The sequence below is a fragment of the Eurypyga helias genome, unplaced genomic scaffold (assembly GCF_000690775.1).
Source record: "Eurypyga helias isolate BGI_N326 unplaced genomic scaffold, ASM69077v1 scaffold1256, whole genome shotgun sequence".
In the NCBI taxonomy this organism is placed as follows: Eukaryota; Metazoa; Chordata; class Aves; order Eurypygiformes; family Eurypygidae; genus Eurypyga; species Eurypyga helias.
This window is the reverse complement of record NW_010254478.1, coordinates 62,373-82,358: the sequence shown is the minus strand read 5'-3', so window position 1 is coordinate 82,358 and position 19,986 is coordinate 62,373. Positions and strand designations below refer to the sequence as shown.

General features: G+C 39.7%; 1 protein-coding gene across 1 annotated transcript in view; it reads right to left on the bottom strand.

Annotated features, from left to right (window-relative positions):
* Positions 1-1,356: 1,356 nt before the first annotated feature.
* LOC104510653 (glycosyltransferase-like domain-containing protein 1) overlaps positions 1,357-19,986 on the bottom strand; it is a gene marked incomplete at its 3' end in the record, with an annotated part of 34,826 nt that continues 16,196 nt past the window's right edge. The window contains exon 2 of the mRNA XM_010152975.1: positions 1,357-1,524. Within this exon, the coding sequence (XP_010151277.1) occupies positions 1,357-1,524 (168 nt within the window). The remainder of the gene's footprint in view (positions 1,525-19,986) is intronic.

Below are 19,986 nucleotides of genomic sequence, written 5' to 3'. Positions count from 1 at the left end.
ATCCAAAGTGCTCCAATTTCAATTGCCTCCAGAACTTCTATACAAAACATTTTTAGCATTTCTAACAGATTTGGAAGATGGGAAGATGGCATTTCTGTGCAGATGACCACCAGGTAGATACAAACAGTACAGAGGAGATGGCGTCTATCTGCTGGTGTTTCTACAGCAACGAAAAGGGAAGATGAATATTATATAATTACATGGAGAGGCTAGGAAGACAGAGTAAAGCACCTACAGAAGTTTTCTCTTTTTTTCCCTAATATAAGAAGATACTTCTATTATCTTAAAAATGCCTATTTTGAGGATAAATGTATGTCAGCTTACAATAGATGTGTGAAAAATAACTGCCATGAATAAAGCAAAACATATAGATAAAAAAAAAATCCTTGCTCCAGTGCCAAAACCCACATCTTTTCATTATAAAATCTGCAAATGGCTGCTTCTGTTTTCAAAAGACCTTTCACTCTACCTCGCCATCTTTACTGCCCAGTAACGGAAACACGTTGCAAATGCAGCGCCAGAAGCAGCTACAGAATGGTCAGGTTATACATAGATCTTTATAGTATAAGCCAGCTGATATTGAAATAAAGATGCAAAAGCTTAACTTGTATCTTAAAATGCTCAACCCCTACTCTTAATAATTCTCCTACTAACAGATAGGTGAGAAAGAGCATGGAAATTAATTTTTTTCAGTTCAAAACAACTGAGTTGTGCTGTTTCACATAGGGCTGTTCAGCGCCTAACCACAAAGCTTTTCAGTGTTGCTGTTATTAACTTCTTTCATTAACTCAGATTCGAGAAATACATTTGTTTTTAGCAACAATAAAGGACCACAGCCTTTAAAACGTCTGGGTATTTTAGCACTGCACAATTTCTGAATACTAGATGAAAGAAATATAAGGATTTATCTGGTATGTTTACTGCCCTCTCTTCACAAGAAAAGTGCTGCAGTACATTTTAATTTCTGTTTATTTCCCTAAAACCCTCTCTATAATTTCAGTTGGATGCAGTAAAAGCTACGGCCGAGGAAGAGCTGATTAGCTGCAGCTTTGCGAAGCATCGGTGAAACAAAGCATCTCGCCGACGGCCAAGACACAGGTCAAAACGAGCACCGACAGGAACGCCATGGTAGCCCAGAACAGCATCAGTGGACTTCATGCAGCAAATTGAGATGAGTTTGTAGAGCAGATTATTTCTGCCACAGCACTTTTATCAGCCTCTCTTTGGGACTCTGCCGATACCTAGGTTTGCTACAGGGTCATCATTTACAGGGAGGACTCCTCAGGCTCACAATGCTGCAAGGCTGCGGACAGAAGGACACCTTAAATAAGGCGGAGCGATGCGAGCAACACCTACCACGAAAGAATCTGGTTATATCCATACTGAAAATCCCTTTCCTGGCATTTCTGGACAGGATATGCCAATTGATTCTCATGGAAGTAGAGGACCTTTTTCAATTTGCCAAGGTCAGGGCGGAGGGCAGCGAGTTCAGCCAGGTTAAGCACCGAGCTTGCAAAGAGGATCCTGGAAAACAAGGAGAGCAGTGTTTACTGTCTGTGAGCATGCTCGCAGGGGTCACCCCTTCCCCTTCTCCCCCCACCCAAGAAAAACATAACCCCTATAGGGACACATCAATAGCTAAGCCTTAATACCATGTAGCAGCATTCAAAGTTTTGATCTCTTAAAAAGCAGCTGCTAAGAACCCAACTAGAAAAGCACCGAATCTCATTGGTCTTCCCAGCTCAGTTACAGAGAGATGCAAAATAAAAAAAGCTGCATGGATTTTATTGAAAAAGGCAAGAAAAGCTGTATCTGAAGGACAAATGGAACAAAGATAAGGCTGACTAGGGAATACTTTGCTTGCCAGTTTCATTACACTTTACTTCTTTATGCTTCATGTTATGACATAAACCCTTTTGATTTATGCAGTGCACTTATCTAGTATGGTCTGCTTTTCTTTTTTTTTTTCCTTTTCCTTCGCCCTTTTTCTGTTTTATTTTCACATTGTTATTAGGTATCCTCTGTAATGAAATGTTGTTTCTACCCTTACACCCCAGCGCTGCCGCAGCACTCCCGCTATGCCACAGCCTACAACACGACACACACCCTTCAATTACATAAAACAGGCACAAACAGCACTAACAAGCTGCTGTCTTAGCCTCGTATAACTTACCAGGCGATCAGAAAATGAATGTATTTAAATGTGTAATAGGAAATTGTGACCCTACTGTAACCAGCGGCAGATTTCCCCGCATTTCACCAAAAGCATGCGAGCACCTCCTGTCCCTTGCTAACGCCGCTTTCAGTCGAACCGAATCCTGAACCTACGGAGGACTGCGCAGCTGTAGACATTTGTGTTGCACATTTCCCATTGTAAGGGGTAAAAAAAAATTGAGATCAGGTATTTACTGCACGTAAAACATTAAGCTTTAATAAAGTACTTTTCAACATAGCAGGTTTCTGACATCTTTTCCGCTGTTTTAGTGGGTCAGATTCAAAAATGATCTATGCAATGTTTAATTCTTTTAATTCTATTCCCTAATTTTCTCTATTTTTATTCCTGTTCTTTATCCTATTTTATTCCCATTCTTCCTACTTTAAATGGATTTTGCATTCAAGATTACTACGTAACTGACCTCACTAATAAACTTCTGATTCTGGCTGTCAACCTTAAAACTCGTTAATTCCCCCAAACATCCATATCTATCATATTATCACCTATGCTAACACACACCGTTCCTAGATAATCTGTATCTACAGAACAAACACTTCCTAGAGAACAGATCCTGTATCCATCTTCATCAACCCGAGTCAATGCTAATCTGAAAGGCTTACCAAAGTAAGAGATGAATGTTATTGCCTTGTTCATCAAATATTTGATCGTTCTAAAGGGACTGTCAAGCCGAATGCCAATTAAGATACGAGCTGGGGTTGGTTTATTACAAGCCATAGTAAGAGGAAAAAATAGTTTTACGCTAAGTCATCACTTATTTGTCACGAAGAGTAACAACCTTTGGAGCTCATAACGACCTGGGTGCCAGACTCAGCGCAGAGGCAGGGAAGTTTCCTACGGGCGATGCAATCCCCCTGCTCAGAGAGGGCTGAGTTTAGCACCAGAGTGACAAAGAAAAATACAAACAGGAGAAAACACACCCCATACATTACGAAAATGAGCTGAAATGGTTGCTTGGCAAAATATTCGCTATTTCTGGGTTGCATTATAGTTTCTCCTTTACTGATTTTTCAGAAAATCTCTTTCTGCAATGAGTTCGGAAGAAAACTGAATTGATACAGGATAGCATCTATGAACTTGGCTGCGTTTGAAGGGAGAGAGGAAAGAAAAAGATGGCACTTTGGGATTGAAAACACGGGAAGCACCACAGAGCAAGGCACAAAAGCAAGAGTGGAAAGAGAAGACAGTGGGGGTGCCAAGGTTAACATGACAACTGGAGAGAAAAGGGCAACAGGGAGCACCACGAGAAATGAGATCCAAGATTTAAGCCTGGACAAAACCGTGTAGTTCCAATATCTGAAGTCATCCAGAGGGACAACAAAATAACTAGAAGAATATGGAAAAAAATATGGTTATATGCACAGGAAAGGAAAACAATGTTTGTAGTACCGGCTGAGACAAACGTGAGGACTCAACAGCATCATTAGAGTAAGACAAGAAAGGCCAAAATCCTGGAAAGCTAGCAAAAGGTAGACCCAAATTTTCTTCAGTGTAAATGGGAAGGGATAAGACTCATTTAACAATCAGATCACTTACCACTGCCCAGCCCATCAATAAACCAACAGAAAACTGTTGCAATTACTACCAAATTCAGAGTCAGAGCCTGAAATGACACTGCTTACATTTCTTACAGGAAAAGAATCAACCCAAACCCATTTAAATGGTAATATTATTAGAAAACACCCTTCTTGATTCGCTTGCATCACCACACAGCATTTTCCAAATTTAACCCCAAAAATAGGAGATGCTTTTATACTTATTCCTTGGCACAGAAGCCGCTACCTACCAGCACTAACCAATTTTTCCAGCATTATAGGCTTAAATAACACCTGACAGCGCGAGTCCCCACGAACATGCCCACAGAGCAGCCGCACACGTGGCTAATGGACTCGCGCAGGGCACTGGAGGATATGCTGGAGTGTATTTCCACTTAACACCTATTACGAGAGGAAGGAAGGGAAGTTTATTATAATGTAACGTGCGACATAAATGTATGTCAGTTGTCATTCCGTGTGACATCAACTTTCATTTTACTTCGGGTTATTATTTAAGTAATAAATCCTAACAAGGTGAGCTTTGTCATCCCACGGAGTGTATCCGGGAGGTAGAGACACAAGGTGATGGCAAGAACGCTCGAAACGTGATAATTCCTGACAGCTGCTGCTTGAGCACAAGTTAAATTGAACAGTTTATCTCAGCATAAAGATGTTATAAGGTTTTATGTTTAATTTAAAAAAATTAACATAAAACCCAGAGAAAGCAGAGTTAGGCAATCTTTCACAAACATGACATACTACAATCACTGTATAAGCTGGATTAGTACTTATTACCATGCTACTAGAGAATTAAGCTGTTTTTAGACCACCAAAGAGCTTTAAATTGCAACTTTTGTCTCTGTAAGAGAAACCTATATTTAAAACGTCTGCTAAATTCAAATTAACAGCTACATCATTAACTTAACCATCTCACAAAACCCCCCACATTTCAATTGCTATTACGGTATCCTTATCTAGACCTATCGAACACTACAACACACAGTGCTCTTCAATAAACTTCTTGTGCGAATCCTCACAAAACCCGAGTTCAAGGTCACATTTCAAACACGACTGCCCTAGCTCTCCTCTCTAGAATATCCCCAAGTATTTTTCTGTGTTACAAATGACCTTCTTGCACAGAGCAGGCCCATCACACACACAGTAGCATCACTGCCTTGGAGCCTGGCCAAATTTCAGGGCCACCGTCCACAGCAGCTCTGGTCTTACCCTAAGCTTGTGCTTAATCTGAATCACTTAATAGTCCTCCTGATGAACTACTTATATGAATTAAGTTAAGCATGTGCTTAATTCATACAAATATTCATGGGAGGAAAGCTGAGCACGTTTGCAGGTTCTGAGCCGTGATGTGTCCGGAGAACGCTCCGACCTTTTCAACTGTCTTTCCCATTACTTTACACCAAAGAACTGCGAAACGGTAAAATATAAAAGCATTTGCTTCTTTTTAAATACCAGCAGACGAAGTGACCAATATAGGGCTTCATTCGTATCAAGCAAACTGTAAAAGTGAAGGTGCTAAAGTATTTTTATTTTGCTTTATAAATCTTCTTGGTGGCACGTAACCATGATTTACTCTTTTACAGCATTGCCCTAAATCTTTCCATTAAATTCCCATGCAACTTAACTAAAAACACATTTCGCCTTCCCCTGGGGAGACCACACAGGGCATATTTATGTGTCTATGGATATGGAGGCTGAATTCCCCAATTCACCAGGCTTACAGCACAAAGTGAGTTTACAAAAGCACCTGATTTGTCCTGGAATATTCCCTCTGTCTGGCAGAAGCTCTGCCGGCGCAAAGGACTGACGGACACGGCCACCTCCTGCATCACACCCAGGGAACCCACACCTGGCTCTCCCTGAAGAGGAGGATTGCTGGAAGGTACAAACCTGCAGCATCAACAGGGACTCTCCTGTACTGCAAATGAAATCCAAGGTCATAAATCTCTGCTGCAAAACAACTACCTTCAGAGCAACATGAGTTTATGATTGAAAATCTGGCAGTCCAGAAATGAGGTATGAGCACTCCTCGTTTGCCACGTGCAGGATTACGATAAAAACGTAGTTGGATTTGGATACGACTATAAAGATGAGCCTTTTAGAGGGACACAGGTACTAAAACCAAAGACTGTTCCTTAATTAGCACTGAGTGAACTGGCATTCATCCATCCTTCCGGAGAGGACTGTGATGCTGGAAGAGGCTGTTTTGCACCGAGCTAGAACCAAAATCTAGAGCACTTGGTGGCATCAAATACCATCGTACTTCTTGCAAGGCACTGACTGCTTTCTCCTTCCCAAACCCCAAATCATACTGGATCTATAAATCCATTTCTTGCTCCTGAAATTTCAGCTGGCAGGCCTCATGTCATACAGCAGAGTCTTAAACCCTCAGATTTTCACCCCAAATATGGTTTTATCCTGGGCACTCAGCAGGGTGCAGCTATGACCCAACGCATTGTCACAATAACCGTGAAACACAGAACACAACCACACCACTGCTGATGGATACATTTCCTCCAGTTGATCAGAAACCAACAAAAACCTTAGGGCACGTAACAGGAGGGAGCTGTTAGGGGAACCGTTTGCAGTGAGAGTTAGGGCAGCTCTGGGGAAGGCAAGCAAGGGTGGGCTACGAAGTAGTATTGAACACTGCTCTACTATGTTGTCTCCTTAAACATCAGAGAAACAGAGAGCCAGGAAATAAGAACGCTGGGAGAGGACTTTTTCCAAGGGCAGGGAGTGACAGGACAAGGGGTAACAGGTTTAAACTGAGAGAAATTGAGATGGGACATCAGGAAGAAGTTCTTCCCGGAGAGGGTGGGAAAGCACTGGGACAGGTTGCCCAGAGAAGCTGTGGATGCCCCATCCCCGGGAGTGTCCAAGGCCAGGCTGGATGAGGCTTGGAGCAACTTGGTCTAATGGAAGGTGTCCCTGCCCATGGCAGGGGGTGGGACTGGGTGGGCTTTAAGGTCCTTTCCAACCCAAACCATTCCATGTTTCTATGAAAGGACAAAAGGTATGGCCATAAACTCATCCACCTTGAGACAAAAGGGCTTCAAAGACCATGGTGTCTTTGAGCTCCTCAAGAACAAATCTGAGGGCTTTGGTTCCTCCATCGCATACACTACCACCGAGTTTCTTTGATTTCAACCCAGCATGGATTTAGCTTTATTTTCCAAAGGTAAACTGTACGTCAAACAGCATTATTAATGCCTGGAAAGCAAAACAGACCAGTTATTTTGTTTATTATTACACACATTTTCATATGATCAACTTGCAGAAGTTGCATTTTTATCACTAGACCAAGAATATGCAAACTGCAATCAGATGTAAAAAGCTTTTTCACTTCCCATTAAACAATAGATGACTCTGAACTTCTGAACAATAAATACTAATAAGTGATAATATGACAGTATACAGTAGAATAATAATAAATTAAAAATAATTTTTTTTGACATGGAATGTACAAATGTCAAAAATGCTTACAGACATTATAATATATATCTCATAAATTAAGGTTTTCTAGATAGAGCGTAATTTGAAACGTTTACAGAAATAATTAAGTCTTACTATTTTAACGTTCTTTATTTTTCAGAGCAAATCACAAGGGTTGTCATGCCTTTCATCTTAATTAGGCCATGTGTTTGTCTTATTTATTTGTTATGTACTTTCATAAACGTTTACAAATATTAATTGTAAAGGAAAATATTTTTTCCTCTTGCTGTAATTACTATATGTACATATAGTGCACAGTGATAAATATTCATGGTTGCTACCACTTCAATAGTTTTGGATTTGGGGTTTGTCTTGTATGCTAAAATACAGTAGAAATGAATAGCTGGTTTCAAATTGCCAATCCCTTTTTGGTATTTTGATTTAAAAATACATTCTCGCTCCCTTATTTTATATTACGTTATTTCAGACTATAGCTGAAATTTTTGTTCCTACTGTGACAGATCATAGTTAGGTTTTCCAAGAGAAATTATTGCATAGAAATGCATTTTCCCCTTTTTCACATATACCATACCCCAAACAAAACTCTAAACTGCCTGCATGCACACTGGCTATTTGACACAGCTGGAGTAGAGGGGGGCTGCGTTTCCAGCCCCGCTATTGCATGTCCCACCCTTCCCTGTGTCTCCTCCTCATGCCACCCAGATTTTCAGACCTCTGGTAGGACCATGGGCAATGTTCCTCCCTTCTCAACCTGTGGACCTTACTGATGTTATTCAGCAAAACTAGAACGGGGCTGAAAAATAGCAAATCTCTCACCCTTAAAATATTCAAGAGGTTACAGAAATGCATTATTTGTAAATGATTTGGGTTCTCTCTCAATTCCTTCCTACCTCTCTGAATTTTTATTTCAACCAGCTGATCAGAATACTTATGTACAATCACATTCTCAGAATCCAATTTTGGTGCCAGATTCCCAGCTGACATAACTGGTTAAGAACTAGTTTTAAACACTTACCACTACTTTCGATGACCTTTAACTCAAGAGATACCAAAAAGGATGTGAAACCTGCTAATCAAAATACTTTCCTATTTAACGTCAAGAAGTAAGCTTGAAACAGACTCTCTCACGGATAAGACTTTTAGATGTTTGAGGGGGGAGTACTTTGTTTGGGTTGCTTTAGCTTTTAGGCAACAGCACTGAAGCTTCTTGAATTTTATTAAGTGAGCAGTACTATTTTTTTCCCTGATTTGTAATTAAATTTGGCTTCAATTAATTACTGACAGATGCACAGTTTTACTTTAGTGGCCAGATTGTTCACCATGGGCTACATCGTCCTCTCTGCTTCCATGAAGGGAGAGGTCAAGACCAAGCAGCTATAGATGCGGTGACGGGAGGAAGGAGAAAGCCATGAATCTCTATCATCTTCTTCACTCAGATTTCACTCCGTCAGCATTAAATGATGAAGCAAAAGTATCTTATCAGAGCAGAACATAAGGAAATCAGAATAACTCACGAATGAAAACTAGCCACTGTGGGATGGTTTACCATAGACTCACAGGCTGGTTTGGGTTGGAAGGGACCGTTAAAGATCACCCAGTCCCACTCCCCTGCCATGGGCAGGGACACCCTCCACTAGGTCAGGTTGCTCAAAGCCTTATCCAGCCTGGCCTTGAGATGTCTGGACCAACTCTGATCAAATATATGCTGGGATGAAGCAAGAAAAAGAAACTAAGAAGGAAAAGAAAGGACAGAGTCTGAAGGCACAAGGGTAAATACACAGGATGTAATGATCTACAGTTAAAAAGTCTTTTTTAAAGAAAAAGCCTTGTAAAACCAATGTTCTACTCAATTAAGTAACAATTAAATACCATTATTTATTGTTTAAGTCTGCAAACTTATTTCATTGGGTATCTGACCTGTCTAACTCTGTCAAAAGGTTGGCAGGAAAACGTAACATGCCCAAGAGGTTACAGAAAGATGGAGAAGTCCTAAGACTACACAAAGCAACACTACTATCCAGGAGGAAATCTACACAACAAACTTTGAGGACCATTACTTCACATCACCTGGTGTCAGTTTGGATCCAGGATGAGACAGAAGAGACAGACAGTCCATGCCATGGATATATGGACTTCACTGTTAGTGAGATTGATTTATTGCCCCTAAAGGGCAATCAAGCTCCGTGCAGCACAGACTCACCAAACTAGCAAGTTTCCCTTAAAAAGATTTAAATTAATAGATGCTCAAACAAAGGAATGGCAAAGTAAAACAATGGCTGGATTTCCTTAACTTTACAAAGTTGTGGCAAACTCAAAACACACCTTTCACCAATTTTCAAGTCTGCACATTCTGTATTTTAGAACAACAAAAGACCCACTCACTTTGCACAATTGCAGAGATGATGAGCAAGGTCTCAGCAGACCGGTTAGTTTTACATAACAAGCGCCCCACAAATTCTGTTCTCCAAAGTATTTCAGGCGGTTTTCCATGTTGCTTTATGCACTGTGATAAGTAACCACTTTTTTCTTACAAATTTGAAGACTCTTGCAAAAAGGAATGTAAGCTTCCTTACCAAATAGATTTCACATTTTTCTAGTATCCCATGGCTCTGATTTCATTTCACACAATCTATAAACATCAAGTCCTTTAAAAAAAATAAATCTATTTTTATGGAAGCTCTTAGCTGATTTTCCAAAAAAACTCCCACTCCAGAGGATCAACTCAAGGCATAAGTACTGCCTACAAATGGGGACCTCAGGAAAAGCAGGATTCTTCCCACAGAAAACTAATACAGTCCTCGAAAAAATTCAGACTGTCATAAAACCTGAGCAGCTGGCAACTCTGTCACCATGAAGTATCCATATGGAAGACCGAGATGTGTCAAACTACCCAAAACGAGTTTGGATAGTGCAGAAGATGGAATAAATAATTCAGTATCTTCAACACTTTCAACAGCAGGTAGTAGATATGCTACCTGCTTCTACAACGTGCCAAAATGTAACATGCGAGCGAGAGCGAGCGAGAGAATGTGAGTATCTCCAACCTGTTTTCATGAGGATATTTTGCTCGAGGAACTTCTCTTTTTACAGGCATATGATCCGTATCAGATGTTTGTCAGGAGCAGGCAGCACTACAGAACATTAGGAATAACTCAGTGATGTTAATATATATTCACAAAGTGCATACTCCTTCATATAGGTATGTATAAAAAAAAAGTATGTTAATCAAATATTACAAAAATATAAGGAAAGTGCAATTCTTTATTTCTCCCAACTGCCCTTCAGACTTCTGCAATATTTGTTGCTGCAGCACAGTGGCAACTTTCCTGATGTAATGTAAGCTGAGCAGACTGTTTAATGTGATCAGTGAACTGGCAATCAGAACTACAATTTAAATGTGTCTGCCCTGTGTTCATGCAATAGTTCAACTATAAAACCACATTGTGCAGTGTCAATCTTCTTCCTTCTCTTCATGTAAGAAATAGCCACACACCGGTGCATCAACGTACATCATTTATACTTACAGAAGATAAACTGACACTTCTGTTCTCAAATAAATTAAAAATAAGACTATTTGATGCTTAAGAGCCTGAAAGAACTGTATATCTACTATCTTTATGTAATAAATGACATGGGAAGCACCATGAGAAGAGAGAGTATGTCACAGCATACTAGTCAGAAGTCTACAGGAGAGCTGGGGTTCTCCAATTTGCCTATTTAGGTAAAAATCAAAGATTATCATAGAATGGTTTGGGTTGGAAGGGACTGTTAAAGATCACCCAGTTCCAACCCCCCCCGCCATGGGCAGGGACACCTTCCACTAGACCAGGTTGCTCAAAGCCTCATCCAGCCTGGCCTTGGACACTTCCACAGTTTCTCTGGGCAGCCTGGTCCAGTGCCTCACCACCCCCTCTCTGGGAAGAACTTCTTCCTGATGTCCAATCTCAATCTCCCCTCTTCCTGTTTAAACCTGTTACCCCTTGTCCTGTTACTACGTGCCCTTGTAAAAAGTCTGCCTTTGTAAAAGAAATCGTAACTATTTCTCAAATATTAGCATGTGACAACACGAGCTACTCAGTAGCCACCAAAGACTGACCACTGTAACATCCTACTGGGCATTTGATGCTGCTCCTCCAGCATCTCCAGCATCACAAGGTGATGCTGAGTCACCAAGACCTCAAAAAAGGAGGTTGCAGAAGAGCCCAACTTACGGGTAGGTACTGGAGGACAAAAGCCCTACCTACACAAATATATTTATCAACCAGCACTTCACCTAAACCATGGAGAGAACAGGTAGACCAATATCCAAAAGCATATCAATAAGGGAAAAAAATCACTCTGTGTATTACACACTATTTACACCCACTAGACTTTCTTATTAGATCATTTTTTAACTCAGCAAAGCCCACACCTGCTACCAGATCTGAACAATTACACCGAAATGGTGAATGACCGACTGAAGTGAGATTTCAAAGAAGTGAGACAAACACTCTCCTAAATTCAAAAGCTGCCAAACATATTTCAGCAGACTTTCAAAAAATAATTGTTTTGTCTGTTCTGAATTAAGCTTTAAGTGCTTTAAGAGTGGTTCTCTACAAACATGGCTAAAGATCACAAAGGGGAGCATTTGGAGTGAATGCAACCCTTCAGCCATATATTTAATAAGGAAAACTTGCATCACGCCTGGCACATCCCATAAGCTGCTTTATTTCCATTTACACAGCATGACTTTAAGTGTAATCTCTACTGATGTCCTATCACGTTATTTCACGTGTTATCGTAACACGTTTTTAGTTATAATGGCACCAGTGGAAGAACAGGAATAAAAGGGTCTCCGCTTTGCAGCTCGGGCAAGGCAGTTTGGAGCTCCTGACGTGGGACACGGGACCAACGCCAAGAGCAGAGACATTCATCGGGAGAATGTGCTAAACTCACTCAAGTGAGAGAATTTGACAGCTGTGAAGTTGAAGCCTTTTGCCCACTTTTGTTGCCCAGCTCCTGGCTGGAGGGTTAACAACTGCACCACTCACTCACAGTCACATTAAAGTCAAATTTTACAGCACGGATGCACTCCCCGAGTAAGCAAACCGAACCCCAACGCTGCAACGTTTGGAGATTTTTCCCGCACGGAAAAATACAATAACAATGAAATATTCTAATAATAATGCTTTTAGGCTTCCAGATATCTTACAAAGTTTTCCCAACACATCTCATACACAACTATTATCCTGAAACTTTGGAATTCCTTTTGCCATTAAATATAGCATCCAGTACTGAATGCCTGTTATTCCCGAGTAACATGCAGGAGAAGCACACGCCTCTGGGGCTGAAGCCATACATAGTCACAACATAACAAAGTCAGAAGAATACACTAGATGCTTGCTAGATTAAGAAACTGAAGCCAAAGCTTGCTTATCGAGTGCCACAAAGAGAACCAGTGCCACAGCGAGAACTCGGGAGCCCAAGACAGAGTCTAAGATAAGTGAGTGTCACGGTCTAGTGATTTAATCAACTCATATCTTATCGCTCTGTCTACGTATCTTGTGGACCCTGCTCATCACAGTACCTGACAGACGTCCTGAAATAACACGTTATCTTCGTGGGACTGTATGCAGCGACTCGGTATTTTGAGATAGCGTGTTTTCGGGCACAGATAGTACATGTATATACACGTTTGCGTGCACGCACACACAGATACACAGACATGCACACAACAAGCAGAGATACTACATACATAGATGCTTTCTGCATTTCTATCAAATTCCAGGATATTACTGTGAGGAGCTCGATTCTGCATTAAGCTATTTAAACGTTGGCCAGGAAAACTGTTGACAACAGCTGATTTATTATCGGAAAAAGATTGTGCATCTCTCCATCACAGAAAGCTAAAAGTCTGCTCGAGGTGGCTGGCTGACATGCTTTCATATCTGCAAACACAGAGCAAAGGGAAACAGGTCTGGTCAAGGTCTCCAAATCACCCCACTTTCCCAGCCATGCCTTTGGACTACACATAAAACCTTTCAGAAAAGGAAACCCTATTCAAGCTGTTTGTCAAGATGACTGGGGATGTTCTTTGGAAAGTATTTCCAAAAAGGTTTTGGAGGGCTGGTAGCTGTACAATCATATGGGATTAATTTTCTGTATATATCTCTATATACTGCTGGAAGAAACAAATTAACTTTAAAATTCAAAGATCTTTCTACAGCCCTGTGCTCTTAGGTACAAATATTTAAGTAAGCTCTACTTCCTGTCAAACACTGAAATGGATATTAAATTACATTAAATTATTATAGATACAAGTAGTAAAATGTCTTTTCTGCTTTCCCTGTGAGCTCCCGCACCTTGGTGTTTCTTGCGCTGCGTATAAAAGATAATTTAATATCGTCCGTGACTTAAATTCCAGCTTCTGTTAAAACACTAAGTGCTGGATGTACAAACACATGCCCAGAAGCCTGTGCCAGAAGTCTCATGAATATCCCCCATAAGGGATGACTCTACAAAATGGCTCAGGAAAACAGTATTTATTTACCATCTTCCTTTCCCCAGCATCTTGCGATGATTTCAGGATGCCATCCGTTCATTCACCTTTATTTCTTTTCTTTTTAATAAATGAATAAACAAACAAACCACATAGAAGGAACTTAACCATTCCAGCCCAAACTGAACCCAGAAGGCCCCACAACCATCATTTCTACATGCTCAGCACAGCTGCCCCAGGCTGCAGAGGCACTGTGAGGGTGAAATGCTCCTCCTCATCTATGACATTAAAGAAGTGAATATAGTTAGTGTTTAAAAGAAAGAGGGGAAAAAAAAGGATGGGAAATCTCCCTCTTTCCTTTGGACATAGGACCTGTGGATTGCCTTGAAGGGAAAGATGAAAAATGTGGTAGATAAAGTATAAAAAATGAATTTCTTCCTTCTCTACTAGTACAAAGAACAAAATCAAGGAGAAGAAAGGCACTGGTAAAAAAAACATCGAGTCAAAATTATATCCATCAGGGTGATACAGTGCAGTGTCCTGACTGGTCCCATCGTAGGCCTCCTTAAGGCTACTGTTTCAAGGAAAAATTAAACAAGATTACACAGAAACAGTTCAAGATTGACATTTTCCAGCTTTGCGTCATGTCACATTATCTGACTGAATCTCAAATTTTAAAAACATCAGAACACCAAAGAAAAGTGAATGAGGGCTGTAAAAAAAAAAAAAAAAAAAAAAGAGTCCTAAGAAATAAGACTCCTTCTAGAAGCAAAAGAGCCACCCATGTTGAGTACTGCCCATGGTAAGAAGAGGTAAGAATGTCTTTAAAAAAAAATATACCACCCATTATCTCTATTGCAAGTTTCATAGAAAAAACGGTTATGATATTAGCAATTTTTACCCACGACCTCACTCAGATGAACACATTGTTTGCACGCCCATCTGACAAGAGTTGCTCAACAAAGCCCAGGGTTCCCACCACGGCTGCTCTCCCAGCCACCTTGGAGGTTCAGTTACACAACACAACAAGGGCTCAGCTTTAAGGACACAGTCCCAAACTACAGAAGGAGCTCAAGAAGTATGGAAAAAACCATGCAGGATATTTTTTAAGTTACCCGAGAAGTGTGAAGCAGCAAAGCACTCAACCTCCCTCTTCTCTCCACTCAAAAGCACTTACAGAAAGCCTCTTCTTACCCCTCCACAGAGACAAAATTCCCTTTTATCTTCCATTTATTTTCATTTTTACCTGAAAGGCAGAGAAGAGCTGGGCTTTTATGTACAAAAAAAACATAAACTGGACATTTTTTGCAGCACATTAGAGTGTGGTCTGCTTCCATCGATGGGAATGCATACCTGAATTTCCACAAAAATAACAATTTTGCCCTTCTGATTTAAGTATGGCATATATTTAATGCAACGTTCATCTATACATGTTCTCACTGTTTGAGAACTCGGCGCAGGTGTTATTAATAAAATAAATTTATTTTTAAAAAGGATGCTATTCTATAAGCTTTGAAGCTCACACATAGTCTAACTTAACCCAGCTTGGGCTCATCTGGTCTTTACATGACTTCTTTCATGTGGTCAGCCCACGAGCCATACGTACTGCTGCTCAATCACGCCACTGTACATCGTCAGCGTGAGGATGATTTGCATGATTTGCATTTCCTGTACCGTTTGAGCTTCAAGGAGCTCTAAGCACCACGTACAAAAGAAACCACCGCCAAGCAATGCAAAGATTTTAGTTAAACCAGATGAGACTATTTTAGTCAGGCTGCCAATACTGGGAAAAAAAAGAAGAGTCTGAGGGAGATCCTGTTAAATAAGGATTTATTTGGAGGGAAGTTGAACCTTAGATGAGCAGCTACTTTTAAAATACAAAAGTTGTATGAATTCCTTAGTGAATATGGCCTAGCAGAAAATAATTTAGCAAGAACTCTTTTTTTCCCCAATGTTTCTAATATTTTGGCACCACAAATTATTAACTTATTTATTTAATAGTATATAAATGAGTACTAATTACATTAGTTTTCTCACCTTATAAACTAAGTCTAATTAAACAGAAATCACTGATTGCTGGTTAAAATCTCTCCCTAAGAAGAAAACTTCTATTTTATCACAAATTATCAATAAAAGCTGTTGGACAAATAACTATGACAGAAACAGCATTACAGTGGGCTTCAATGAGTAAGTACTAAAGTGGGGAGGAAAAAAAAAAAAAAAATATGTACCAGAGCCTCGTTGTCATGAAAAACAGAGACAGATGGGGAGACAGACCTATATGATGCTACAAATAGATGAATATCTTGTAAGGATTTCAACAAATGTTATAAGACCTAGTCAAAATTTGAAAAACTAGAGACTTGCTTGTGCTGCTGTACTCCAGTTTACCTGAAATGCAATCCATAATAGAATCCTTTTGTGTGTATTATCGAAGTTCCAAAAATAGCAATAAAAATACAGAGTATCTATTAAGTTTTTAGAAGAAATTTTTTGGAGAGAGGCACAATTAATCATGCCATGATTTAGTACAAACCCTGTGCTAGTACAAAAAAAGATTAAGTTTGCTGTAAAAGCAGCTTGGGAAATGAGGTGTATCCTGTTCCCAACTTAAAAACAGAAGGTGTGCACGTAAACTTCATGCGCAAGATCGTATTTCGTAGTAACTCGCTTGAAAAGGGTAGATAAATTCAGACGCTGGAAAGATGAATACGTAAGAGCTGATAGAGCGAACCGCATCTGACCAGCTACAGGGCGTACATCACGTATGCCTGAGAGCAACCCAAGGCAGCCTGTTCGAGCACTCAAGGAATCTGCGTATCATCACGCTTCATAAAAACCACAGAAAACTCCCATTGCTGTTGGTTCCAAAGGACATTCATTTGTAGAAAATTAAGTTGCATCTTCATTTTTCAGTATGGTTCAAATGTAATCAAATATAAGAAGTGGCAGAAACTGTAAGCAAGGGGTTAAATTCTGTGCTGAATACAAAAACTCTACCGATTTCATTGTTGTCTGAAAATATATAGTCAAGACCAACATTTAATCACAACATGTACTTTCTATATTGTGACTGTAAGATTTAGTAATCAAAATGGCTACCATATTAAAAATGCATTCTGTCATTTTTCCACTTAGAGATCTCCTGTATAATGCTCTTATTTAAAGGTCAGCTAATTTTATTATGGAAAGTAACTAATAACCTTTATTAATTCTTAGCCTCACAGTTTTCTAGCACGTCAACCAAATAAATAACATACTGAAGGAAGATACAATACAAACCAAGCTGCTGAATATTGTCTCTGCTCAGTGGGTAAAACTCTGTTTGTAGCAGACAAAAGAAGTTGTTAGAAATTTAATACATATTTTTTGCTCTGGAAATTATAAGAGTGTGTATAGACTGAGCTTTTGAAAAACCAAGCTGCTGGTTCTCCCCCATGCTCCAAGATGCTGAGACCATCGAATGAGGTTGAAGTCCACTAATGTCCAAGCACAACCAACAGTCCCAAACATTATGCAGCACTTTTTTTTGGGGGGGGGGAGTGGGGGCTGGGGTGGTGTCATTTCCTAAGCTTGCAGGACATGTACAACATTGGAGGACATAACTAAGAAATTTGTTTACAAACTTTTCTGCTGTCTTTAATTCAATAAAATGAGCAAACAACATTACAGTATCAAGGTTAAAAATACATGTATTTATATTTTATTCTCATGATATCTCTTGTATGGGAAGCACTGTTGATGCTACACACTACAGAAAATGATGCAAGAATATCTAGGTTTTTATTTATATTTATAAAACACTTCTGGTTTACGTTAAGTAGATCACAATGCAACGTTATGCATGATCAGCCTTTCCTACCACACTGCTTCGGGTGAGTTTGTTCCTAAGAAACACTACTATGCTCGAAATTAAAAATAGATAGCTATTTTTAGCTATTTAATCACATGAGGAAAAGACGCAGTTTCTATCAGTTTTGTTTAATTTACAATAATTCCATAATTCACCCTGTGTGTATATCACGAAAATCCCTGGCACACAACCTCCAGGCTCGCACACCGTAAGCCGTCTGCAAGGGGAAGCAAAATGGATTTTTAAAGATTCCAGCAACAATAGCCTTGTGACTAAATCAGAAACAGAAGCAGAAGTCATGAGCCAAACAGATACCTATCGGTTTCCTTGAGCTTAATCTGATTAAAACATGGCTCTCAAAAATGTTAAATAGAATGCCACGTCAGAGAGCAGGCAAATGATAAAAATAGTTCATGACAGGAAATCATTATTAAACCAGCATTACTAGTGTATCTGTTATGGAAATTTCCCTGTAATTTTTCAAGGTTTCCCCTTATGCTTTTTCTCGAGTTGCCTGTTACACTTTCTTTTTTTCCCCTCAATAGCTTGTGAGTTTGAGATGTAAAAAGAAAATTATCACTGCAATTTTCCAACTATACTCTGCTCAATACCATCTCAAGTGTGTCATACATCATCTTGTCATTCACTTTAACAAGAAATCACACAATATTCAGAGGTAGAAAATAATCCGAAATGGGTAAGTGCCACTATGGCAGAACCATATTCATAGGCCATCACAGTGTGTGTGGGGTGTGTGTGTGTGTGTGTAATCTTTATTTCTAGGGTTTTTATAATTAAGGCATCTTAAAATACTTAAGTGGGGGCGAAATTTTCTATGAAAAGCCACTGGGAATGACAGTAGAGCCATTGTAGAGTCCACCAACCAAAACTAGAAGAACAAAACTGTTGATAATATACTATTGCAGATCAACCTTACGTCTTTATAAAGCCCACACAAATAATACACAGTTCAACACCCTTAAAAAATATAAAGTCATTATTGCTATCCATCCTACTATTACCATCTTTCTCACAACCATCCTCTGGATTACTGTCCTTTCAGAGCACTCCATCAAATACAAACTACACTTGCAGCATCTTGTCCTGCATTTAGTTACATGATTCAGAAAAAACTTTTACCAAAAAAAAAAAACCAAAAAACCAAACAACAAAAACACAACCACACAACCAAACAAAAAGCAAATGCAAAGAGAAAACTTTTACAAGGTCTTATCTTACAAGGCCAAGTCCAATTAATAAATCCCCAGAACCCCTGGGTTTCTTTTTTAAATGTCATTGGTGGAAAAAAAGAAACCAACAATTGTAGTAGCTGTCTTTTCATTTAAAACAGGCATTTAATCTCTAATGGTGATTCATGCTTCCCCAAAGAAGAGCCCAGATTTAGCTGACCACTGATGAGTTGGCTTCCCAGAGGACGGACACCCAATGACCCTCCTGAACCACTGCTCATCGTCCTGATGGCCCCTTCACCAAGCAGCCTCCTCGCTGCTGAGTGTGGATACCCAAACACTGGCAGGTTTTTAAATTTTAACTCAAACTCAGATTTATTTGCCATTGGTGCGTTGTAAGACAAACACATGACGTGGGGAAACAAAGACATACTTCAGAGATGTATCTATAGCCAGAACCAGGACTGGCCTTTGATCAAACTCCAACTGCTGCCCACCTAAAATCCAAGGGTGACAATGCAGCACAGGAATAATGCCAGTTTTTAAAGATAGTAGAGTCACCATATGTTTTCTAAGTTTTTTCTAAGACCTTCTTGATTTTTTGTCCTGGGTGTTAGCATATTCATCCCACAACAGCCAGCTATGTCTGACTCAGCATGAAAGGGAACGTGCATCCTATTTACAGCAATGCTTAAGCCTTATTCCATAAAGAGTTTTCCAAGAGCACACACATCCATTCTTAATATCCCTCCCACATTAAGAAATTATTATCTAATACAGGGAGTAATCAGCTCATGGTCTTACTTCAGTCATCCTCCTTGACAAAGCAGGGAAATAAATACCCAACTGTGAAGCATTAGAAAGTCAAGGTTCAAAACATCCACATTTATTGAGACGAACGCAAATTTATTTAGATCTCAGCACAACAAGACCTCTTGATGCAGAAAGGCCTATCTGCTGGTAAAGTGAAAGCCTGTATTTCTGCGATGGGCCTCTACCAGGACACATGCAATGTCACAGCCCAAAATGCCAGGAAGAAAAGCTGGTGAAAGTTAAACCAGAAATGCTTTTAATGTCAATTTTAACAATTTACCATGCAAGCAGTGCCTGAAGATTACTGAAAATGCTCTTAGGAACCACTCAATACAACATAAGGAATCAGCTAATAAGACAAATTCCGAAGTCCTGACATGTGGGCAATACTGTCTTTCCTCTCTACCCCC